Source organism: Hyperolius riggenbachi, chromosome 9, assembly GCF_040937935.1.
Source record: "Hyperolius riggenbachi isolate aHypRig1 chromosome 9, aHypRig1.pri, whole genome shotgun sequence".
Taxonomy (NCBI): domain Eukaryota; kingdom Metazoa; phylum Chordata; class Amphibia; order Anura; family Hyperoliidae; genus Hyperolius; species Hyperolius riggenbachi.
In genome coordinates, this window is record NC_090654.1 from 263,532,874 (window position 1) to 263,558,615 (window position 25,742).

General features: G+C 48.9%; 1 protein-coding gene across 5 annotated transcripts in view; it reads left to right on the top strand.

Annotated features, from left to right (window-relative positions):
- CEP128 (centrosomal protein 128) overlaps positions 1-25,742 on the top strand; it is a 253,904-nt gene that overhangs the window by 188,986 nt on the left and 39,176 nt on the right. For all 5 annotated transcript variants that reach the window (XM_068254444.1, XM_068254441.1, XM_068254445.1 and 2 more), the window contains 2 exons: positions 8,107-8,156; positions 19,654-19,677. In XM_068254444.1, the coding sequence (XP_068110545.1) occupies positions 8,107-8,156; positions 19,654-19,677 (74 nt within the window). The remainder of the gene's footprint in view (positions 1-8,106; positions 8,157-19,653; positions 19,678-25,742) is intronic.

A 25,742-nucleotide genomic window follows, 5' to 3' on the forward strand; every position in this document is an offset into this window, starting at 1 on the left:
AACGAATGTGGAGGTGTCCCCATGCCTGCCGACTGCTTTGTGATTGGCCATGCTAGAATGCCATGGCCAATCAATGCTAGAGGAATCTCTCAGATTAAGTTGCAACAGCAACAAAAAAAATGCGCAGCCTCTGCCTGCTGTGGCAACAATTAAGGTAGCCATACATCTAGCGATGATGGGTAGATTCGACCAAGAAACACATTTCTCTCTGATCGAATCTGATTAGAGATCTGTAGGCTGCCAAAACAACGCAGGCCGATTCCCAGTCAATTTCATGTTGAAATCGATCCGGAATCAGCCTTGGGAAGCCGCTATCGTCGCCTTGCCGGCCCGATGCTGTCTCACTAATGTTCACTCTGCTGGACCCCCTCACCCCACCGGTGCTAAGTGCTCTGTACATTACCTGTCCGTGTCCAACGCTGGCTCTGGGTGCCATCCTGCGTCCAAACGCCCCACGTGGTTGCTGGCGTACAGGAGGACGAGTGTGTGACGTCACATATGTGACCGCCTTGCTCCCTGGGCACTACATTAGGAGGGACAGCGTCGTCACTCGTCCCTGTATTGCGCACTGCATCGAGCAAGTCGGCCCTGCATCTTGCAGCATGTCTGACCAATTTGGCCCAAAATTGGTCAGATCGTCGATCAGGCATGCACTTGGCAGCAGGGATGAGCTCCTGATGAAATCTGAAAGGCTTTCATTAGGATTTCATCCTCCTAATTAGTGCAGCTGAGTGTGTGTGTGTGTGTTTTAAACTTACCCAGCAGTCTTCTTTTTTAACCTGCCCCACGCTGCGTTCCAAGCTGCAGTCACGTGACTACAAACGCTTCCTTCTTCCGGGTTGAAGAAGGAAGTGTAGTAGTCACGTGACAGTGTGGGACGGGTTATAGAAGGCTGCTGGGTAAGTTTAAACACCCCCCTCCTCCACACACACCCCCTCGCTCAGCTGCACTAATTAAGATGGTGAATTCTGAATGAAACTCATTCGGATTTCACCTCAATTTGATCCGGAGCTCATCACTGCTTGGTGGCACCGATTTTCATCCTATTCAATTATACTAATGGAATCAGATGGTCGATCGGCCGCCAAGTCGCCTGATGTATGACTACTTTTAGTAACCCCCCTCCTCCTATGTGGAGCTGCCGTGTACTTGCTTGTACCGCGATGTCTCTCCTCTTGTCAGGTCACACATTTCATCTCCTGTTGTGGTTGGAGGTTTCTTCCTCTGCGCCTCAATATCTGCCCTTTACAACTTAAACACTTAGATATCCGAATATCTGCGACTGTCTCTTCTTCCTCCTGAAAGTGAGATCATTATCCTGGAATATTTTTCCAGGCCAGTTGGGTTTTCCGGTCCTGACAGAGAAGTCTTCTCATGTAGAGGGAGGCTGTGATGTTGGCGGGCCGTCCTCAAACGGGGATTAGGTTACCCCGATATGCGGCTCTTGTTATTCCAGGACAGATGGTGCCGTGAGCAGAGCAAGGGCATTACTATTCTGCAGTGAGGGATGTCCGTAATGTCTGACCCGCAGGTGGCAAAGGGATGGTTTGATCCAGAGATGGACCAAAAGATGCTATCCTCTCAGCTTCCATGCCCGCCAAACGAATGTCCCAACAACTTTTTATTAAAGAGACTCTGTATAAAAAAAAAACTCCCCTGGGGGGTACTCACCTCGGGAGGGGGAAGCCTCATGGTCCCAATGAGGCTTCCCCCATCCCTGTAGCTGCAGGCAATCCAGCGCTGGCTTCCCTGAAGCCTCACGCAATCCTCCCCAGACAGGCCTGACAAGGCTTGGTATATTTAATTCTCCAGAATCCTGCGCAGGAGCGACTCTTCCTTCGGGCTAGGCAGGTGTAAAAGGACTTGCGCCTGCACAGTAGAGCGGATCGATCTGGTTCGGCTATTTCCGGCTTACCCGAACGAAAAGCCGCTAGTACGCCTGCGCTGGATCCCGGCGAGGTAAATATTTACTTCTCCGCACTTCCAGGGACCCGGGCAGGCTAACGGAGCAACGGGGGAGGACCGGGGAAGCCTTTTTAGAATCCAGAGGCTTCCCCCACCTGAGGTAAGTATTCCCCAGAGAGATTTTTTTTTTAATTATAGGATTTCCCAGTGTTCCCCAACCCTGACCTCAAGGCCCAACAACAGTGCATGTTTTGTGGAAATCCATAGAGGTAGTTAATCAGCTGTGCTGAGACACTAATTACCTCACCTGTGCATGTCTGTGGTTGCCTGCAAAACATGTACTGTTGGTGGGCCTTGAGGACAGAGTTGGGGAACTCTGCTTTAAAGGACAACTACAACGAAAAAAGTAGCCAGTTAAAATCTGAAAGAACCGACAGGTTTTGGACTAATCCATTTCCTCATGGGGAATTCTCAGGGTTTTCTTTATTTTCAAAGGCAGTTCCTGAACGGCAGTTGCTAAGTCTAACCGACAAAATAGTGAGTAGGGAGGCTGGCTGGCATCTGCTTTTAAAAACAAAAGAAAACACTGAGAATCTACCACGAGGAGATGGTCTATTCCAAAACTCGTGAGTTCTGTCAGATTTTAACTGCTTACTTTTTTAGCTGGAGTGGTCCTTTAAGGCTTTGCTCAAACCTAAAAATGTGTTGAGTCCTGTCCTGGATCAGACTGGAGATGTGCTGATTTCTGTGTGAATGTTTTTTGCAACAATCAACACCACCGTTGTTAGCATTACAATCGCAGTGCTGTTTCCACCTGATGCAATTTATTTTTCCCCCAGCACCTAGGTACTGACATCACACTGTGGGAGCCTTGTTGCATTGTGGGAGATAACAGCTGTTTCCAACTGCCAAAAAATAAGCAGCATCTCCTTCCACTGACATCACCTGCCAGCAGTAAAAATGTCACCATGTGATAAATGTCAGAATGTAAATCAAGGAGAGGAAAGATTTTACAATGAGCAAACACAGACTAAATTATTTATAAATAATTCTTGTAAAAATTAAGCACTTTTTTTATTACATTATTTTCAATGGAGTTCCTCTTTAACCTCCTTGCCGGTTATCCCGAGCTCAGCTCGGGGTAACCTGCGCAGGAGGATCTCTCAGGCCCCGCTGGGCCGATTTGCATAATTTTTTTTTTTTTACAAGCAGCTAGCACTATGCTAGCTGCTTGTAACTTCCGCTCGCCGCTGATCCGCCGTGCCGAGTCGCTCCCCCCCCCCGCCCCAGAGCCCTGCGCTGCCTGGCCAATCAGTGCCAGGCAGCGCTGAGGGGCGGATCGGGATTCCCTATGACGTCCCGACGTCCATGACGTCGGTGACGTCATCCCGCACCGTCGCCATGGCGACCGGGGAAGCCCTGCAGGAAATCCCGTTCTCAACGGGATTTCCTGCATACTCTGATCGCCGAAGGCGATCGGAGTGGGTGGGGGGATGCCGCCGCTCAGCGGCTATCATGTAGCGAGCCCTGGGCTCGCTACATGATTTAAAAAAAAAAAAAAATTTAAAAAGTGCGGCGCTGCCTCCTTGCCGGATTTTTTAGACCGGCAAGGAGGTTAAAGAGACTCTGTAACAAATTTTTCAGCCTTAGTTCTTCTATTCTATAAGTTCCTATGCCTGTTCTAATGTGCTCTGGCTTACTGCAGCCTTTCCTAATTGCACTGTCTCTGTAATAAATCTTATCTCCTTTCCTCTGTCGTGTCTGTCGGGCTAAGGCTTGAATGTGTGGAATGTGCAGCACTGCTTGTCATTGGATAGAAGTGATACACACCCTCTGCAGGCCCCCTGCACACTCTGTATGACTCACACACTCTGCTTATGTGAGCCTATCACAAGTTGGTTAGTTTGTTTGTAAACATTGCCTAAAACTGTTAATTACAAGCCAAGATTGCTGCAGGGAGTGGCAGAAACACTACAGAGGGGCACAGGAGAAAATAAGGAATATAATGGTATGCTTTTTAGTGTAAGAATATTAGAGGACAGATTCTCTTTAAGTTATGCCCTTGGCCACCCTACCTGACCTACAGAAAGACACCCCCCCCCCCCCCCCATATACCTACAGATAGGATTGTTAAAGTGGACATGAACTCAAAACTTCCTCTCTGTTTAAAAAAGAAAAAAAAAAAAGGAACAGCATAATAACCTATAAAAACATTTCTTTGTTGCAGCTGATACAAATCGTGCAATAAATTTGCAGTGTGTCTAATTCCTGCTTTCATGGAAGCAGGAATAGTATTAACGTCCTGTGTTTACAAATTTACTGCTCTGCTGAGGCAGCCAGCTGACACAGCTGAGTGATCAAATTACAACTTGTGTTTAGTCACAGATGAGGGAACTAGGCAGGCTCTTATTGCTAGTGTGCCTACTTCCTGCTTTCATGGAAGCAAGCATAGGGTTAACATCTTGTGTTTACAAATTAGCTGCTCTGCCGAGACAGCCAGCTGACACAGCTGTGAGATCAATCCACAAATGTGTTTAGTCACAGATGAGGGGGAACTAGGCAGGCTCTTATCTCTAAAAACACACAGGGTGCATTCCTCTGTTTTCCTTCTGTCCTGTGCAAGAGTTCAGACCCACTGTAATATGCAGAGCTAGAATGGTGCGGCGCATTGGATGGACTCGCAGTGACTTTCAGATAAACTTCCGGATGATGACTCTCGTGTGACCCTGTGGCTTCCTGGATGCTGGTAACGAGGAGGCGGTAAGAGGAGGGGGAGGGTCCCTGTGCTCTCTCCTCTTATCAGATAATTAACCTCCAGGATCCCATCCCATGCTCTACTCTGCAGATAGGCCGCAACTTACACACTGCTGCATTTATTATTATTATTGGGGCTGGGAAATAGTATTTCCACAGGGAATTGTCTGCAGACATCAGTGGGAAGAGGCGGGACGGAAGAACATCTCAGACTTCGTGTTATTTATTTATTTTTCTCGTTGGTCTTGCGCGGCGCTTGGAACATTTTATCCTGCAAATTACATCAAGCGGTTTGCAGCCGGGGTCGCAATCAAAAGACGGATGTGAAAAGGTAAAATGCGCTGATGGCTGCACGCGGCTCCCGAGCAGTCGGTAAGTCGCTGATGTGTTCTCACGTGCCTGGCTGTCCCCTCTCGCTAGATAAAGCGTCACCCTCTCCGTATCTCGCTGTGACACTTGTGCCAAGCCGTGCTGATTATTTCCCCGACAGGCCTTCCATATCTTGCCGCCTGCCACAATCCCAGCGCCGCAAACTCATTTCACTGCAGCCAATTTAATGCAGATAAATCTGGGGAAGAGGAGAGGGAAGGCGGACGGCGTCCCCACGCAGGGCTCTGATTAGGTCTGGACGATCGGAGGAGGGGGACACGTGGATATCTGTAGAACGCTTTAAATTCAGCAATAGAGAGTAAAACGCTTTTCATTTTTGAGTGTTTCCTAATGCATCGCCCATCACATAGCTTGCCTTAAAGTGAAACTTAAAGGGGGTTGTAACATCCAAAAATAGCAATTGCCCCAAAAAAATACCCTCTTAAAAAAATAGTAATAATAGACCTGTATTTGGCTTCCTTTTCTTAATGGATACCCGAGGTGAGGTGACATGAGATAGACATGGGTATGTACAGTGTAGCTGTGGCTGCATTGTGTAATGGTTAAGGGCTCTGCCTCTGACACAGGAGACCAGGGATTCAAATCTCTGCTCTGCCTGTTCAGTAAGTCAGCATCTATTCAGTAGGAGACCTTAGGCAAGTCTCCCTAACACTGTTACTGCCTATAAAGCACGTCCTTGTGGCTGCAGCTCTGGCGCTTTTAGTCCGCCAGGAGAAAAGCGCAATATAAATGTTAATTGTCTTGTCTTTGTCTACAGTGCTTAGCACACAAATAACTATGTTGTGTTCCTTTTTTTCTTTCTCTGCCTGAAAGAGTTAAATATCAGGTTTGTAAGTGGCTGACAGGAAGTGACTACAGTGTGACCCTCACTGATGAGAAATTCCAAGTATAATACACTTTCCTAGCAGAAAATGGCTTCTGAGGCCCAGTGCACACCAAAACCGCTAGGAGATCCTCAAAACGCTAGAGGTTTTTGGAGCAGATTTCAGAGCGATTCTAGAATGTTTAGAGACGTTTTCTAAACATGCCTAGCGTTTTTGGGAACGTTTTTGTGTAGCAGATTACAAATATTGTTACAGTAAAGCTGTTATTGAACAGCTTCTGTAACAAAAACACCTGGAAAACCTCTCTGATCTAGCGTTTTTCAGAGCGGTTTGCGTTTTTCCTGCAAACCGCAAACGTGCTGCAGGAGGCAGGTTTGCTAAAAAACACAAACCGCTGGTGTGCACCATCCCATTGAAATACATTAGCCAAGCATCTTCACAGGCGGAATCGGTTTGCTGCAAAAACCGCTCAGTGTGCACCAGGCCTGAGAGCAGGAAAGCGATAAAAATGGTCAATCGTCATAGATTTTTTAGCTCTAGCTACTTCAATGAATGTGTCATTCAGCAAAAACAATAAAACAGTTAGAATTTAAAAAGTAGATTTAAACCTAAAATAAAATATGTGGAATATCTTAAAGAGAACCCGAGGTGGCTTTGTATAACGTTAGTGGGGCACAGAGGCTGGTTGGGCACACTAACACCAGCCTCTGTTGCCCCATTGTGTGTGTCAAAGACCCCCCTGCTCGCCGCTATCCTCCCCGCAGTGCTGGCGACACGCAGCGTGTCGCCAGCACAATGTTTACCCTAGCGCTGTCTGTCAGCGCCGCTCCCCCGCCTCCTCCGCATCGCCGCTACCCGCCCTCGTCCCTTCCCTCCAATCAGCGTGAGGGAAGGGACGAGGGCGGGTAGCGGCGATGCGGAGGAGGCGGCGGAGCGGCGCTGACAGACAGCGCTAGGGTAAACATTGTGCTGGCGACACGCTGCGTGTCGCCAGCATTGCGGGGGTATAGCGGCGAGCAGGGGGGTCTTTGACACACACAATGGGGCAACAGAGGCTGGTGTTAGTGTGCCCAACCAGCCTCTGTGCCCCACTAACGTTATACAAAGCCACCTCGGGTTCTCTTTAAAGAGAACCTGAACTGAAAATAAAAAGTCAAAATCCCCATACACAGGTCATACTTACCTCCTGTGTAGTCTACTCCTCAATCTCTTTCTCCTCTCCTGCGTCCCGTTAGTCCACTGTGATCAATGAAATTCTCCGTCCTCCATTTTAAAAATGGCCATTACCCCATAACAGCTTCCTGGTCAGCACACTGTTAAACTGCAATATCACCCACTTGAGCCGTAGGGAAACTTGGACATTACCTTGCATATTCAGTTGTAACTGACAGCTGCTGATATATAACTGACAGCAACTGGTGTATTTCAGTTCTGAGTAAATATTGTCAGAACTGGAAGGGATCACTGTAAGAAGAAAATGGTGAGCTTCTGAGAGGAACTGACGGTGAGGTTAGTATTTGATATTAATTTGCAGCTACATCGTGTTTATTTTAAATAATTTTACTCGCTTCAAATTCCCTCTAAGCCATTTTTAGGAGAAGGAATATAGATACAGTCGTTTATTTCATTAGTTTATTTTTGCCTTGGGTGTCCTTTTAACCGTTTATCTACAGTAACGAACTTATCTCAAAATGCAAAAAAAAAAAAAAACACAAACTTTCAATTTCAGATAAGATGAGGACACTATGACCAGTGGGTAATTGAATTCCCTCTTCCCTTTGTAGCGTTTATACAGTGATGTAAGCCTGTTGTCTACGTGATGTTTGCTGTAAGAGGGACATTCATCTGTAAAAAAAAGCAGCTCATTAACACTGAGCAGGGTTAGGAAAAAAAAAAAAAAAAAAAGACGGGGGGGGGGGGGGGGGGGGGGGAGAGGAGTTACGTCATATTTGGCATCAGATGAAGCAGTTGCTCAGCCAATCGGATGCTCAGGGTTTGTTTGTTTTTCCCAGTTTGCACCTGTCCTGATGCTGCTGCTGGCTGGGCATATTTTACTCTTTATAAATGGCAGTAAATGTTGCAGAATGTGTGAAACAGAGTGTTCTTCCCAGCAAGTGAATACAGAGGTGAACTCTCTGTATCTAGCATCACTGTGCAGCCATCCATGTTTGTCTGTGTTCTGCCTTATTAGTACTGCTCCGCCTAAATAACCATCCTGACTTGTTTTCTACAGACTTTCTGGACAGGAGCCGCCGGCGGGATGAGGAGATGTGGCAGCTGCAGGTGAGCGCCGCCCTACTGGCAATGCCGTGACATCTGTGCATTGAAATCTCTTAATTCAACATTGTACACGAAAAAAAGCTAAGACTTAGGTCTCTTGCACGCTGTGAATCGCAAATAGGATTTCCGATTTGCAATTCCGATTTTCCCTGAATGCTATCAACACAAGAAGGAACGCAGAAAAAATGCAGCATGCAGTTCCGAATAAGAATCGCAAATCGGAATTGCATGTATAATCGCGTCAAAATTGTAAATCTGAATCGCATTTAGTGTGCAAGAGGCCTTACACAAAGCTGTTATCCACCAGGTGAATACACACTAACTGAGCACTTAAAAGGGCACTACGACGAAAAATTGTAAAATGTAAAATATGTGCAAACATATACAAATAAGACGTATGTTTCTTCCAGAGTAAAATGAGCCATACATGACTTTTCTCCTATGTTGCTGTCACTTACAGTAGGTAGTAGAAATCTGACAGAAGTGACAGGTTCTGGACTAGTCCATTACTTCATAGGGGATTCTTGGGGATTTATTTATTTTCAAAAGCACTTGGGGAATGTCAGTTACTCTGTCCAACTGCCAAAAAACTGTGTACCGAGCAGGGAAGCTGGCCAGCATCATTGTTTAAATTATTTTTAGGGGATAGCTTTATAAAGAATAAAAGCCTTGCTGAGAATCCCCTATGAAGAGATTAGGAACACTATGCTAATACTGGGTAAGGCCACCCATTATTAGAAACACGAGTGCAGACATGTAACGCGGGACTGGTAGCGGTGTATTCCAGCACGCCCAGGACAGACATGTAACTCGGGACTGGTGGCGGTGTATTCCAGCACGCCCAGGACAGACATGTAACTCGGGACTGGTGGCAGTGTATTCCAGCATGCTGAGTGCAGACATGTAACACGGGACTGGTGGCGGTGTATTCCAGCATGCTGAGTGCAGACATGTAACACGGGACTGGTGGCAGTGTATTCCAGCACGCCCAGGACAGACATGTAACTCGGGACTGGTGGCGGTGTATTCCAGCACGCCCAAGACCGATCTGTAACGCGGGACAGGTGGCGGTGTATTCCGGCATGCTGAGTGCAGACATGTAACACGGGACTGGTGGCGGTGTATTCCAGCACGCCCAGGACAGACATGTAACGCGGGACTGGTGGCGGTATATTCCAGCACGCCCAGGACAGACATGTAACTCGGGACTGGTGGCAGTGTATTCCAGCATGCTGAGTGCAGACATGTAACACGGGACTGGTGGCGGTGTATTCCAGCATGCTGAGTGCAGACATGTAACACGGGACTGGTGGCGGTATATTACAGCACGCCCAGGACAGACATGTAATGCGGGACTGGTGGCGGTGTATTCCAGCACGCCCAGGACAGACATGTAACACGGGACTGGTGGCGGTATATTCCAGCACGCCCAGGACAGACCTGTAATGCGGGACTGGTGGCGGTGTATTCCAGCATGCTGAGTGCAGACATGTGAAACGGGACTGGTGGCGGTGTATTCCAGCATGCCCAGAACAGACATGTAACACAGGACTGGTGGCGGTGTATTCCAGCACGCCCAGGACAGACATGTAACACGGGACTGGTGGCGGTATATTCCAGCACGCCCAGGACAGACATGTAACGCAGGACTGGTGGCGGTGTATTCCAGCACGCCCAGGACCGACATGTAACGCGGGACCGGTAGCGGTGTATTCCAGCACGCCCAGGACAGACGTAACGCGGGACTGGTGGCAGTATATTCCAGCACGCCCAGGACAGACATGTAACACGGGACTGGTGACAGTGTATTCCAGCACGCCCAGGACAGACATGTAACATGGGACTGGTGACAGTGTATTCCAGCACGCCCAGGACAGACATGTAACGCGGGACCAGTAGCGGTGTATTCCAGCACGCCCAGGACAGACATGTAACGCGGGACTGGTGGCGGTGTATTCCAGCACGCCCAGGACAGATATGTAACACGTGCCTGGTGGCGGTGTATTCCAGCACGCCCAGGACAGATATGTAACACGTGCCTGGTGGCGGTGTATTCCAGCACGCCCAGGACAGACATGTAACACAGGACTGGTGACGGTGTATTCCAGCACGCCCAGGACAGACCTGTAACGCGGGACTGGTGGCGGTGTATTCCAGCATGCCCATGACAGACATGTAATGCGGGACTGGTGGCGGTGTATTCCAGCACGCCCAGGACAGTCATGTAACACTGGACTGGTGGCGGTGTATTCCAGCATGCCGAGGACAGACATGTAACGCAGGACTGGTGGCGGTGTATTCTAGCACGCCCAGGACAGTCATGTAACACTGGACTGGTGGCGGTGTATTCCAGCGCGCCCAGGACAGACATGTAACGCGGGACTGGTGGCTGTGTATTTTAGCACGCCCAGGACAGACGTTTTGCGGGGCTGGTGGTGGTGTATTCCAGTACGCCCAGGACAGACATGTAACACAGGACTGGTGGCGGTATATTCCAGCACGCCCAGGATAGACATGTAAAGCGGGACTGGTGGCGGTGTATTCCAGCATGCCGAGGACAGACATGTAACGCAGGACTGGTGGCGGTGCATTCCAGCACACCCAGGACAGTCCTGTAACACTGGACTGGTGGCGGTGTATTCCAGCGCGCCCAGGACAGACATGTAACGCGGTACTGGAGGTGGTATATTCCAGCACGCCCAGGACAGACATGTAACACGGGACTGGTGGCGTTATATTCCCACATTCCCAGGACAGACATGTAACACGGGACTGGTGACGGTGTATTCCAGCATGCCCAGGACAGACATGTAATGCGGGGCTGGTGGTGGTGTATTCCAGCACGCCTAGGACAGACATGTAACGCGGTACTGGAGGTGGTATATTCCAGCACGCCCAGGACAGACATGTAACACGGGACTGGTGGCGGTATATTCCAGCACGCCCAGGACAGACATGTAACATGGGACTGGTGACAGTGTATTCCAGCACGCCCAGGACAGACATGTAACGCGGGACCAGTAGCGGTGTATTCCAGCACGCCCAGGACAGACATGTAACGCGGGACTGGTGGCGGTGTATTCCAGCACGCCCAGGACAGATATGTAACACGTGCCTGGTGGCGGTGTATTCCAGCACGCCCAGGACAGATATGTAACACGTGCCTGGTGGCGGTGTATTCCAGCACGCCCAGGACAGACATGTAACACAGGACTGGTGACGGTGTATTCCAGCACGCCCAGGACAGACCTGTAACGCGGGACTGGTGGCGGTGTATTCCAGCATGCCCATGACAGACATGTAATGCGGGACTGGTGGCGGTGTATTCCAGCACGCCCAGGACAGTCATGTAACACTGGACTGGTGGCGGTGTATTCCAGCATGCCGAGGACAGACATGTAACGCAGGACTGGTGGCGGTGTATTCTAGCACGCCCAGGACAGTCATGTAACACTGGACTGGTGGCGGTGTATTCCAGCGCGCCCAGGACAGACATGTAACGCGGGACTGGTGGCTGTGTATTTTAGCACGCCCAGGACAGACGTTTTGCGGGGCTGGTGGTGGTGTATTCCAGTACGCCCAGGACAGACATGTAACACAGGACTGGTGGCGGTATATTCCAGCACGCCCAGGATAGACATGTAAAGCGGGACTGGTGGCGGTGTATTCCAGCATGCCGAGGACAGACATGTAACGCAGGACTGGTGGCGGTGCATTCCAGCACACCCAGGACAGTCCTGTAACACTGGACTGGTGGCGGTGTATTCCAGCGCGCCCAGGACAGACATGTAACGCGGTACTGGAGGTGGTATATTCCAGCACGCCCAGGACAGACATGTAACACGGGACTGGTGGCGTTATATTCCCACATTCCCAGGACAGACATGTAACACGGGACTGGTGACGGTGTATTCCAGCATGCCCAGGACAGACATGTAATGCGGGGCTGGTGGTGGTGTATTCCAGCACGCCTAGGACAGACATGTAACGCGGTACTGGAGGTGGTATATTCCAGCACGCCCAGGACAGACATGTAACACGGGACTGGTGGCGGTATATTCCAGCACGCCCAGGACAGACATGTAACACGGGACTGGTGGCGCTATATTCCCACATTCCCAGGACAGACATGTAACACGGGACTGGTGGCGGTGTATTCCAGCACGCCCAGGACAGACATGTAACTCGGGACTTGTGGCGGTGTATTCTAGCATGCCCAGGACAGATCTGTAACGCGGGACTGGTGGCGGTGTATTCCGGCATGCTGAGTGCAGACATGTAACACGGGACTGGTGGCGGTGTATTCCAGCACGCCCAGGACAGACATGTAACTCGGGACTGGTGGCGGTGTATTCCAGCACGCCCAGGACAGACATGTAACTCAGGACGGGTGGCAGTGTATTCCAGCATGCTGAGTGCAGACATGTAACACGGGACTGGTGGCGGTGTATTCCAGCATGCTGAGTGCAGACATGTAACACGGGACTGGTGGCGGTATATTACAGCACGCCCAGGACAGACATGTAATGCGGGACTGGTGGCGGTGTATTCCAGCACGCCCAGGACAGACATGTAACACGGGGCTGGTGGTGGTGTATTCCAGCATGCTGAGTGCAGACATGTAACACGGGACCGGTAGCAGTATATTCCAGCACGCCCAGGACAGACATGTAACACGGAACAGGTGGCGGTGTATTCCAGCATGCTGAGTGCAGACATGTAACGCGGGACTGGTGGCAGTGTATTCCAGCACGCCCAGGACAGACATGTAACACGGGACCGGTAGCGGTGTATTCCACCACGCCCAGGACAGACCTGTAATGCGGGACTGGTGGAGGTGTATTCCAGCACGCCCAGGACAGACATGTAACGCGGTACTGGAGGTGGTATATTCCAGCACGCCCAGGACAGACATGTAACACGGGACTGGTGGCGTTATATTCCCACATTCCCAGGACAGACATGTAACACGGGACTGGTGGCGGTGTATTCCAGCATGCTGAGTGCAGACATGTAACGCGGGACTGGTGGCTGTGTATTCCAGCACCCCCAGGACAAACATGTAATGCGGGACTGGTGGCGGTGTATTCCAGCACCCCCAGGACAGACATGTAACACGGGACTGGTGGCGTTATATTCCCACATTCCCAGGACAGACATGTAACACGGGACTAGTGGCAGTGCATTCCAGCACGCCCAGGACAGACATGTAACACGGGACTGGTGGCGGTGTATTCCAGCTCGCCCAGGACAGACATGTAACACGGGACTGGTGGCGGTGCATTCCAGCACGCCCAGGACAGACATGTAATGCGGAACTGGTGGCGGTATATTCCACAGCAAAAGCAAGTAGTAGGTCTAGCTCTGGGTCAAGCGCCCTGGCCTGGCGGTGTATTCCAGCACGCCCAGTGCAGACATGTAACGCGGGACTGGTGGTGGTGTATTCCAGCCTACCCAGGACCGACATGTAACGCGGGACTGGTGGCAGTGTATTCCAGCACGCCCAGAACAGACATGTAACGCGGGACTGGTGGCGGCGTACTCCAGCACGCCCAGAACAGACATGAAACGTGGGACTGGTGGGGGTGTATTCCAGCACCCTCAGGACAGACATGTAACGCGGGACTGGTGGCGGTATATTCCAGCACGCCCAGGACAGACCTGTAACGCGGTACTGGAGGTGGTATATTCCAGCACGCCCAGGACAGACATGTAACACGGGACTGGTGGCGGTGTATTCCAGCACTCCCAGGACAGACATGTAACGCGGGACTAGTGGCTGTGTATTCCAGCACGCTGAGTGCAGACATGTAATGCAAGGCTGGTGGCGGTGTATTCCAGCACGCCCAGTGCAGACATGTAACGCGGGACTGGTGGTGGTGTATTCCAGCACGCCGAGTGCAGACATGTAACGCGGGACTGGTGGTGGTGTATTCCAGCACGCTCAGTGCAGACATGTAACGCGGGACTGGTGGCAGTGTATTCCAGCACGCCCAGAACAGACATGTAACGCGGGACTGGTGGCGGCGTACTCCAGCACGCCCAGAACAGACATGTAACGCGGGACTGGTGGCGGCGTACTCCAGCACGCCCAGGACAGACATGTAACGCGGGACTGGTGGCGGCGTACTCCAGCACGCCCAGGACAGACATGTAACGCGGGACTGGTGGCGGCGTACTCCAGCACGCCCAGAACAGACATGTAACGCGGGACTGGTGGCGGCGTACTCCAGCATGCCCAGTGCAGACATGTAACGCGGGACTGGCACTGTGTATTCCAGCACGCTGAGTGTAGACATGCAACACGGAACTGATGGTGGTATATTCCAGCAAGCCCAGTGCAGACATGTAACGATGGACTGGTGACTGTGTATTTCAATGCAGACGTGTAACGCGGTGGCGGTGTATTCCAGCATACCCGGGACAGACATGTAACGCGGGACTGGTACACTGCCAGCACGCTGAGTGCAGACATGTAACGTGGGACTTGTGGTGTTATATTCCCGCACGCCCAGGACAGACATGTAGCACGGGACTGGTGGCGGTGTATTCCAGCATGCGCAGGGCAGACATGTAACATGGGATTGGTGGCGGTGTATTCCAGCACGCCCAGGACAGACATGGAACACGAGACTGGTGGCGGTGTATTCCAGCATGCGCAGGGCAGACATGTAATGTGGGACTGGTGGCGTTTTATTCCAGCATGCTGAGTGCACACACGTAACATGGGACTGGTGGCGGTTTATTCCACAACGCCGATTGCAGACATGTAACATTGGGACTGGTGGCGGTGTATTCCACCACGCTGGGTGCAGACATGTAACGCGGGGCTGGTGGCAGTGTATTCCAGCACGCCCAGTGCAGACATGTCACGCAGGGTTGGTGGCGGTGTATTCCAGCACGCCCAGTGCAGACATGTCACGCGGGGCTGGTGGCGGTGTATTCCACCACGCTGAGTGCAGACATGTAACACAGGGCTGGTGGCGGTGTATTCCAGCACGCTAACTACAGATGCGCTCAAGTAAAATATGATTTTTCGTATTGTAATGCAGAGTTTTATGCATCCCTGTTCCTTATACATTGCCAGGCATGATCAATGAGATGCAAATATTTCTGAGTTCATGCAGAATTATGTATTTTTTTTATGCAAGTATATGCAGCTTAAAAATGGACCAATCAATTTAAGACTAGGTGGGTTTAGTCCATTTTCAGGTTGCATGTATTTGCATAAACCTTTACATAATACTGCATGAACTTGGAAATATTCCCATCGCATTGATCATCCCTATACATCGCCTGCTTTGCACGCATAGCACCCCCTTGCGCACTTTGCGAGTCTCTGCTCCATGCAGACGGCGTACCGATGTCTTGTTACAGCCAGCCGCATTCCCGGAGTCTCGGCAGAGCAGAATAGCAGAGCCCGCTGTTGCATCTCGTCGTGCACAATGTTTGCATAATCTTATTTCTCTTGGCTTGACAATTCAGCGGGCTCTTCCATCGGAGATCAGTGTGTCCCAACTTCTATTTTCTGGGTTGCGTCGACCTGCGAAGAAAGCAGAATAAAGAATTTCTGGTGGAAAATGAGGCTGTATTTTGCAGTCCATGAATGTTGTATAATTTCTTTACAATTACCCACTGGCTGCAGAGATGGGAACAGACCTCTTTGCTGCTGGCTGGTTATATGCATATAAAAGCAGCAATCATCTCCTGTGTTCTGTGCTGCCCCTCAGCATATACGTCTAGAGCAGAGAGGGCAGCCAGACTCGCTCTGTATCCAGTTCCATCATGTGACCACCTCCGATAGGCAGAGGTCCTTAAAGCAGTAGGATTAGCCATACTATGCCAGGGAAAAAAAACATACAGTATATAAGTAGATAAATACTTGGTCTACTTACATAACACATGTATTGCACTATCCATGCTTTGATTTCAGTGAATTTTAGATAGTAAATGAATAGAATTTTGTTCCTGGTGGGAACCATGTCTTTTGCTCACAGTTTGAGGCTAAATCCTGATGTCATTTCTGCCCTTAACTTTTTTTTTTTTTCTTTTCTCCTCCAATCGCTGAGTAACCTCAGCCTTGTTTGTAAACACAAGTGAGCAGAGGATCATGTTTCACATAGGCAGCTAGGCAGGGAAATAAATGGAAGAGGAGGAATATATTATAGATAAAAAAACTCCCAGCATGCAACTGTTTGGCACTGACTATTAAAAGGCCAGTGCTCCTAAAGTATGTGATAACTCCAAACCGTAACTGCAGAAAAAGTTTTGTATGCAGGATTAGCATCGTTATCACTTAATACACTCAGACCAGTTGCTATTGAAATTTTATTTTTATGGTGACAATCCCACTTTAATAGGTTGAGGAGTAACTTGTAGCAGCACCAATCAGATTTCATTATTATCACTTTTCTTGTATTATTATCAAACCATATTTATGCATTACTCCTATAATAGATAGGGGAGACATTGTAGTATTAAAGAACCATAGCTAAATAAAAACATACCACCTGGTCCAGGGGGCTAGCCGGATCAGGTAGAGCCCGTTACAGCCGCTACCCACGCTCACGAAGCTGCATCTTAGCTCTGTGGTTCTCCTCGGAAAGCACAGAGCGGGAGGGGCGGTGGAGAGGCAGTGAAGGGGTGGAGAATAGGCTGTGAAGGGGCATTGAGAGGCGGGGAAGGGGTGTTCCTAATGCCAGAGGGGGTTGTTACGCAGGGGTGTCTTTCCAGCTAAGGACGCCCCTTCCCCATTATTCTACCAACTAGCTGCTTATCAGTAGATTTGGGCGGAGGGGGATTAGGGGGACAGAGAGCGGCACCAACGGGACACAGAGGCACTGCATCGAGAAGGGAACAATCCTCTTTGTCCCATTTGAAACATTTTAAAGTTGCTTTGGGTAACCTTTAAACAATTTTACACTGGGACCCAACAATGTGGTCGTTGGTCATATCGATATGTGTTTCCAAAATAGAAATTTATCAAATTGTACATATGCCATGCGATTTGTTTACTATTTGAATAGTCTAGTACAGTTAAAGAGAACCTAAACTGAAAATAAAAAGTCAAAATAACCATACACAGGTCATACTTACCTCCTGTGTTGTCTACTCAATCTCTTTCTCCTCTCCTGCATCCCATTTGTCCACTGTGATCAATGGATTTCTCCGTCCTCTATTGTGAAAATGACCGTTAACCCATAACAGCTTCCTGGTCAGCACACTGTTAAACTGTAATATCACCCAGTTGAGCCAATAGGGAAACATGGACACTACCTTGCTCATTCAGTTGTAACTGACAGCAGCTGATATATAACTGACAGCAACTGGTATAGTTCAGTTCTGACAAAATATTGTCAGAACTGGAAGGGATCACTGTAAGAAGAAAACTGTGAGCTTCTGAGAGGAACGGACAGTGAGGTTAGTATGTAATATTCATTTGCAGCTAAGTCATGTGTTTATTTGAAATAATTTTCCTCACTTCAAGTTCCCTTTAAGCTATCCCCATTTTAAAGAGACACTGAAGCGAAATTTTTTTTTATGATATTATGATTTGTATGTGTAGTACAGCTAAGAAATAAAACATTAAGATCAGATACATCAGTCTAATTGTTTCCAGTACAGGAAGAGTTAAGAAACTCCAGTTGTTATCTCTATGCAAAAAAGCCATTAAGCTCTATGACTTTCAAAGTCGTAGAGAGGGCTGTCTTCTGACTTTTATTATCTCAACTGTTAGTGAACAAATTTCTTTTTCTCTGCCAGAGGAGAGGTCATTAGTTCACAGACTGCTCTGAAAGAATCATTTTGAATGCTGAGTGTTGTGTAATCTGCACATATATGAGAGAATGATGCAATCTTAGAAAAAAACACTATATACCTGAAAATAAAAATATGAGAATATTTTCTTTGCTGCTAATCTTCTTGTAATTATTCATAGTACACAACCAAATCATTATATCATGTATTTTTTTTCGCTTCAGTGTCTCTTTAAAGTGTCATGTTTTTTTTGTTTTTTTTTCGTGATGTGTACAATAAAGTTTGTTTTGTTTTTTAAGATGTGATTAGACTATGTTTTCCACTACTACTCCGATTTACCTATTAATATATCGGTCCCCTTCAAATAAAATTTAGTTCATTATTAAGAATGTGGGGATGTGTGCTGTTTACAAAATTGTGTACTTAATTTATGGTCTGGATCCCTGTTTATTGCTCTGACAGTTGGTATTATCAGGAGGTTTTGAATCAGAACAATTCCATTTATTGGCTAACGTTAAAAAAAAAAAAAAAGTAAGCTTTTGGCCAACAAGCCTTTTTCAGCCTCTATTCATGTATGCATGCGTATAGGAATAGAGTCTGAAGAATGCTTGTTAGCCGAAAGCTTATTCTTTTTCTTTTAAAGTTAGCCTATGAATGGTATCATCCTGATTGAAAACTTCCTGCTTTTACTGATGAGTGACAGTACAATACTCTACTGCTATTAGTATTATCATGATTTATTACAAATCCTGCCTGTTCTCTGGGCTAAAAACAGTCCATTGGTGACGATGTCACTCAGCCTGTGCCCGGCTGTCCCGTGGCAGATAGATTCCATGCCATTATAGTTAGCGGTGGTCAGAAATGCCATTTTCCGATTCCGGAGAAATTACGATTTTCCGCCAATGCCAATTTCCGTTTTCCCAATTTCTGGTTTTCGAGGAGTATTTTATTAGTCATTTTTTGCATTGGACAAAGGAAAAAAATAACAAATTGGAAAAAAAATGTTGTGACCGGTCTAAAATTACCGCAGCGATTTGATTTTTGCTGAAAAATTCTGCGTTTTCCAATTCCAAGTATTTTATTAGCTGTTTTTGTATCGGAGAATACAAAAAATGAAAAGAAGAAATCAGAAAAACAAAATCGGAAAAAACAGAAAATCAGCTTTGTGATTGGTCGAAAATCACCACAGTGATCTGATTTTTTGGGCAGAAAAATTCTGCATTTTCTGATGGGTGCAATGCTTCCAAGTTTTGCGATTGGGCTAAAATTAGAGTTCCGTTTTCTGAATTCCGAACAGAAATGCAGATTTTTGGTTCCGCAGAAACCGAATGAGCATCCCTAATTATAATATCTTTTGGGAAAGGGCGTGGCCCATCCGGTCCGTGGAAGGAGGTGTGGCATCACCTGCCAGTGGCCCTCCCTTCTGATATAGCTTCTGAATTGAGAATCGTTGGAGGCGGAGCAAATGACATTCATCACCTTCCCTCCAGTGTCAGTCAGTGGGTGGGTGTGGCCCAGGAGGAAGGGGCAGAATCCAGGGGTAACTTGTGTTCATTGGCTGGACAGAGTTTGACCCAGTAAAAATTATAAAAATAATATATCCCAGAATAGTGATTAATCCAGATGTGGTGCTGCCGTACCCTCTTGTGATTAATGCTGTGTAAAATGTGGATTGAACTCGCCTGTGACTGTCTTCTGCATTTGTAGGTCCTAATACCTTCCTGTATTCTGTTTTTTCTTCCAGGACCGGATTGTGGATCTGGAACGGGTGAGTTTGGAAAGCGTTTTATGTGACTCCAGAGTATTTGATGTGTGAAAAATGTCTGCCTTGCGGCCAGAGAAATCTATCAAAAGGGAAAGTTCCATTTGTCTTTGGGCAAAAAGAAAAATATTTCTGTAGAGGCTGAAAGGTTATAGCGCTGTGCGGGGAGAGCGGCGTGTAACGGATACCCTGCAATTTACCAATGTCCAACATTCATCTATCGCCGAGCGCGGGATTGGAGGAGAGCCAGAATGTTTATTCACACAAGTGCCGATTGGTGTGTTAAACACAACACGGGCCAAATATAAATCCTGTGGTGCTGAGGCGTCACCAGGGAGTGGCGGCCCGCGCCGAGTGCGCATTACATAACCAGACGGAACCAGTGCTCGGAATTATGTCATGCCATGGGGCCTTGGTGTCCCCAGCTGCCTATATGGTGGTCCCAGAGACAGCTGCAGCCTGTGGGTGCTGGAGGTTGGGAATAGAATAACTAGGTTTCAGCCCCCCTCCCCCTGCTGTTTGCCCAGTGATAGGGGCCCTCTCAGGTTTGTGCCCAGCATTTGGGCTCCGTCTGATGTTTGTATGGTATTCGGGGACCACTCTGGTGTTCCGTATTCGGGTATCCTCCTGTAATTTGCCCAAATTGCAGGGCTCCCCTCCGTAGTTTGCTCTTATTCGGGGCCCCCTCTGATTTTTGTGCAGCATTCAGGGCCCCCTCTGCAAACGGGGCACCTCTAGGTGTTTGATATTCAGGAACTCCCCTGTTTCTTTCCTGGTATTCGGGGTACCGCTCTGGTTTCTGTCCAGGATTTGGGGCTCCCTCTGTTTTTTTTCCTGGTATTTGGGGCCCTTTCTGGTGTTCGTCAAGCTCTCAGGGCCCCCTTTGGCGTTTGTCCAGTATTCGGGGAGCCATTTTGGTTTCTTGTCCAGCATTCGGGGTCCCCTCGGGTGTCTGCCAGTATGCAGGGGCCCACTCTGGTGTCTTTCCTGTATTAGGAGCCCTCTCCGGTGTCTGTCCTGTATTAGGAGCCCTCTCCGGTGTCTGTCCTGTATTCGGGGGCCACTCTGGTATCGGTCCTGTAGGTCCTGAAGTCAGGGATCTCTGTGGTGTCTGTCCTGTAGTCAGGGGTCTCTGTGGTGCCTGTCCTGTAGTCAGGGGACTGTGGTGTCTGTCCTGTAGTCAGGGGTCTGTGGTGTCTGTCCTGTAGTCAGGGGTCTGTGGTGTCTGTCCTGTAGTCAGGGGTCTGTGGTGTCTGTCCTGTAGTCAGGGGTCTGTGGTGTCTGTCCTGTAGTCAGGGGTCTCTGTGGTGTCTGTCCTGTAGTCAGGGGCCTCTGTGGTGTCTGTCCTGTAGTCAGGGGTCTCTGTGGTGTCTGTCCTATAGTCAGGGGTCTGTGGTGTCTGTCCTGTAGTCAGGGGACTGTGGTGTCTGTCCTGTAGTCAGGGGTCTGTGGTGTCTGTCCTGTAGTCAGGGGTCTGTGGTGTCTGTCCTGTAGTCAGGGGTCTCTGTGGTGTCTGTCCTGTAGTCAGGGGTCTCTGTGGTGTCTGTCCTGTAGTCAGGGGTCTCTGTGGTGTCTGTCCTGTAGTCAGGGGTCTCTATGGTGTCTGTCCTGTAGTCAGGGGTCTCTGTGGTGTCTGTCCTGTAGTCAGGGGTCTCTGTGGTGTCTGTCCTGTAGTCAGGGGACTGTGGTGTCTGTCCTGTAGTCAGGGGTCTGTGGTGTCTGTCCTGTAGTCAGGGGTCTGTGGTGTCTGTCCTGTAGTCAGGGGTCTCTGTGGTGTCTGTCCTGTAGTCAGGGGTCTCTGTGGTGTCTGTCCTGTAGTCAGGGGTCTCTGTGGTGTCTGTCCTGTAGTCAGGGGTCTCTATGGTGTCTGTCCTGTAGTCAGGGGTCTCTGTGGTGTCTGTCCTGTAGTCAGGGGTCTCTGTGGTGTCTGTCCTGTAGTCAGGGGTCTCTGTGGTGTCTGTCCTGTAGTCAGGGGTCTGTGGTGTCTGTCCTGTAGTCAGGGGTCTCTGTGGTGTCTGTCCTGTAGTCAGGGGTCTCTGGTGTCTGTCCTGTAGGCAGGGGTCTCTGTGGTGTCTGTCCTGTAGTCAGGGGTCTGTGGTGTCTGCCCTGTAGTCAGGGGCCTCTGTGGTGTCTGCCCTGTAGTCAGGGGCCTCTGTGGTGTCTGTCCTGTAGTCAGGGGCCTCTGTGGTGTCTGTCCTGTAGTCAGGGGTCTCTGTGGTGTCTGTCCTGTAGTCAGGGGTCTCTGTGGTGACTGGCCTGTAGTCAGGGGTCTCTGCAGTGTTTGTCCAGTGTCTGCAGTAAAGCGATATCGTCTTTTTCTCTTTCATGAATATTTTCTCGGCTTTGTTCCCGGCTTATTGGCAGACAGAGAGCAGCTGACAGATTAAGTGTTAAATTGCTCTGACACTTTGTATCTCGGGTAACAAACTGCTTGACAAAAATCTGATCTCCAGAAAGGACACAGGCAGGGGGATTATTAAAGTCCCTGCCTGCCGCTGTGACAGCTCTCTGATTGGGTGCTTTATCTCCCATCTCTGCTCACTTTACTGCAAGAAATGTACTTTTCCTCTGCGGCTGGCCCGCGTTGTCACCGTATTTTACCGATGACAGCTGCGGTGTCACCTGGGCAGGATGGGCTGCAGTCCAGCGTTGTGGGAGGCACCCGGCAGCCTCTCTTGTAGACACCTGCAGATTGACCAACCCGGGAGAGAGCGGCTCTGCCAGTGGCGAGATTGGGAACCAGTGCCAGCTTAGTGAATCATCTGTTTATCTGAAGTGTTACACAATGTTGTGTAATAGAAAACCCCCTCTGGGGTCTGGGTGTGTCACAATCACACCCCAAGCTTCATAAAAGCAGGTAGGTCCTCGTTACGACATTTACGGCAGGTAGGTCAGAATCTGTGCAGATAATCTAGGGAGAATTGGCAGGAATCACTGGGCTTTCCCTTTACAGCTGTATGCGGATCATTAATGAGAACCTGTCATTTCTTTCACACGGTCACACCAAATTATATGGGCCAGCTGCCACCATGATATCTATATCTGCTGTACCATTGAGTGCACGCTAATAGTACATATCAATCAACTTTATTAAATGCAGAATACAGTAGAATCTCATTATAGTAAACTCATTTCTTAGGTTTCCTGTCCATGCACATGTATAGCTAGATGATGTATGACAAATTCTTATATAATAAACTACGTGGCCAGGTCCCTTGAAGCTTACTATTAAGGGATACTTGGGTTTTTTTTTTTTTTTTTTTTAACACACACACAAAAATACTGGTCATGTGACCAGGTGCCAATATTGTAAACCAGTACTGTCCATGTTCGGGGAAGGGAGGTAAAACTAGTCCGGGCAAGCGAGTGCAGCCTGGGGGCCACATCCTGTCCGCGAGCCGCCAGTTGGATATAGCTCTTAATTCTGGTAGGCTTATCAAGCAAATTCCCTCATCTTAGGTAATTTACCTCATGAGGTAATGTCATTTAGCGATTCTGGTAGGTTTTAGTCATGTTTTACCTCATGAGGTAAATTATTATGTAATTTGTGATGTAATTTGCATTAATTTTACCGAAAATGGCGATTCTCATGGAAATTAGGTGGCACGTTAGCACATAATTTACCGATCAGTTTAAGACCTGCCTGTACCTGGAGGTAAAGTCAATTTGTATGCATTTTGCAGTTTTTAGTGTTGTTCCTATTCAGGCTGTGTAATAGAAAAGAATAGTAGAAATAAAACTCCAAATATTTACTGGATTTTTCTTTTTAAATAAGGGATGCCTATAAATATACTTTTCATAGATTACATACATAATTAAATACACCTTACCCCCTCAAAATAAAATAAAAAAAATCTTCCAAAGGCAATCCTAACTTATGGAAGACAATTAAAGACTACTGTTATTTATTTACTGCATGCTTACCGCTGAAATACCTCATGTTTTTACTCACTTTATGCATTTACCGCACGTTTACCTCATGAAATGGAGAGAAATCTTTCAGAATTGCTAAAAAAAAGAAAATACCTCATGAGGTATTTTACCTACAAAAAAATATTTACCTCACATAGCTACCAGAATTGAAGCCAATGTGTGTGTCTTCTACTCGGTCAGATCTTTCCTGCTATTATTCTCCTCTTTGCATGTGACCTCCTTGTGTGGCCCCGAACGCTTCTCCCATGCCCCGGGCTGCCTGTCCTGCCGCAAATCACGGGGCCTACATGTCACACCAGCCCTTATTGCGTGTGCTCTCCACATTCCCTGAGGCACGCCCAGCCTACATGGGAGATAAGTAGTTATCAAGCCTTCGGGGAAAGGGGGGGGGGGGTCACATTATTGTTGTTTACTGTTTTTGACACACGTGTGACTTTTGAATGATGTTTTAGGCAGTGTATAGTGGAGTGCAGGGGTCGCTCTGTGATTTGCTGAGCTGGCTTGGCGGAATGCGGGTTTGCTCCTCCGGCTGTGCATGGCAGCCAGGTAACCAGGAAGAAGGCAGTCCTAATTTCGGGTACCCTTGAGTGAGTGAGGAGTCTACATTACAGGGACCCTGGTGACACAATCCTGTGATGGCTGTAATACAAGACTCCAGTGTGCCGTGGTGCTGCCATGCCCCCTCCTATCGCCTCAGCTGCCATTATACATGGATGGGGCACTAGTGCAGATGCCAAGCAGCGGAATATGGAACAAGCATGCATCCAGTAGGGTCACACCTGGAACATGTGTGCAGCCAGCGGAATCGCACCCACAACAAGCGTGCAATCAGCAGAGTCATACCTCGAACATGCATGCAGCCAGCAGAGTCAGACCAGGAACAATCGTGCAGCCAGCGGAGTCACACCTAGAATAAGTGTGCAGCCAGCGGAGTCACACCGGGAACAATCATGCAGCCAGCAGAGTCACACTTGGAATAAGCGTGCAGCCAATGGAGTCGCTCCTGGAACAAGCAATGCAGCCAGCGGAGTCACACCTGTAATAAGTGTGCAGCCAGCGGAGTCACACCTGGAACAAGTGTGCAGCCAGCGGAGTCACACCTGGAACAAGCGTGCAGCCAGCGGAGTCACACCTGGAACAAGCGTGCAGCCAGCGGAGTCACACCTGGAACAAGCATGCAGCCAGTGGAGTCGCACCGGGAACAAGCGTGCAGCCAGTGGAGTCTCACCTGGAACAAGCGTGTATCCAGCAGAGTTGCACCAGGAACAAGCATGCAACTAGCAGAGTCATGCCTGGAACAAGCATGCAGCCAGCGGAGTCACACCTAAAACAAGCATGCAGCCAGTGGAGTCTCACCTGGAACAAGCGTGTATCCAGCAGAGTTGCACCAGGAACAAGCATGCAACTAGCAGAGTCATGCCTGGAACAAGCATGCAGCCAGCGGAGTCACACCTAAAACAAGCATGCAGCCAGTGGAGTCTCACCTGGAACAAGCGTGTATCCAGCAGAGTTGCACCAGGAACAAGCATGCAACTAGCAGAGTCATGCCTGGAACAAGCGTGCAGCCAGCGGAGTCACACCTGGAACAAGCATGCAGCCAGTGGAGTCGCACCGGGAACAAGCGTGCAGCCAGTGGAGTCTCACCTGGAACAAGCGTGTATCCAGCAGAGTTGCACCAGGAACAAGCATGCAACTAGCAGAGTCATGCCTGGAACAAGCATGCAGCCAGCGGAGTCACACCTAAAACAAGCATGCAGCCAGTGGAGTCTCACCTGGAACAAGCGTGTATCCAGCAGAGTTGCACCAGGAACAAGCATGCAACTAGCAGAGTCATGCCTGGAACAAGCATGCAGCCAGCGGAGTCACACCTAAAACAAGCGTGCAGCCAGCAGAGTCGCACCTGGAACAAGCGTGCAGCCAGCAGAGTCGCACCTGGAACAAGCATGCAACTAGCAGAGTCATGCCTGGAACAAGTGCGTAACAAGCACAATCACACCTGGAAAGAGCATGCAAGCGTAGCACAGTTATTTTTGTACTCTCTGTCCTGAGTTGTCTGCCCACCCACAGAGGCTGAAGATTGCTGCATTGTTGTTGTTTTTTAGCATCCTCAAGGAAATTTTGCTTTTGCTCCATTCGCA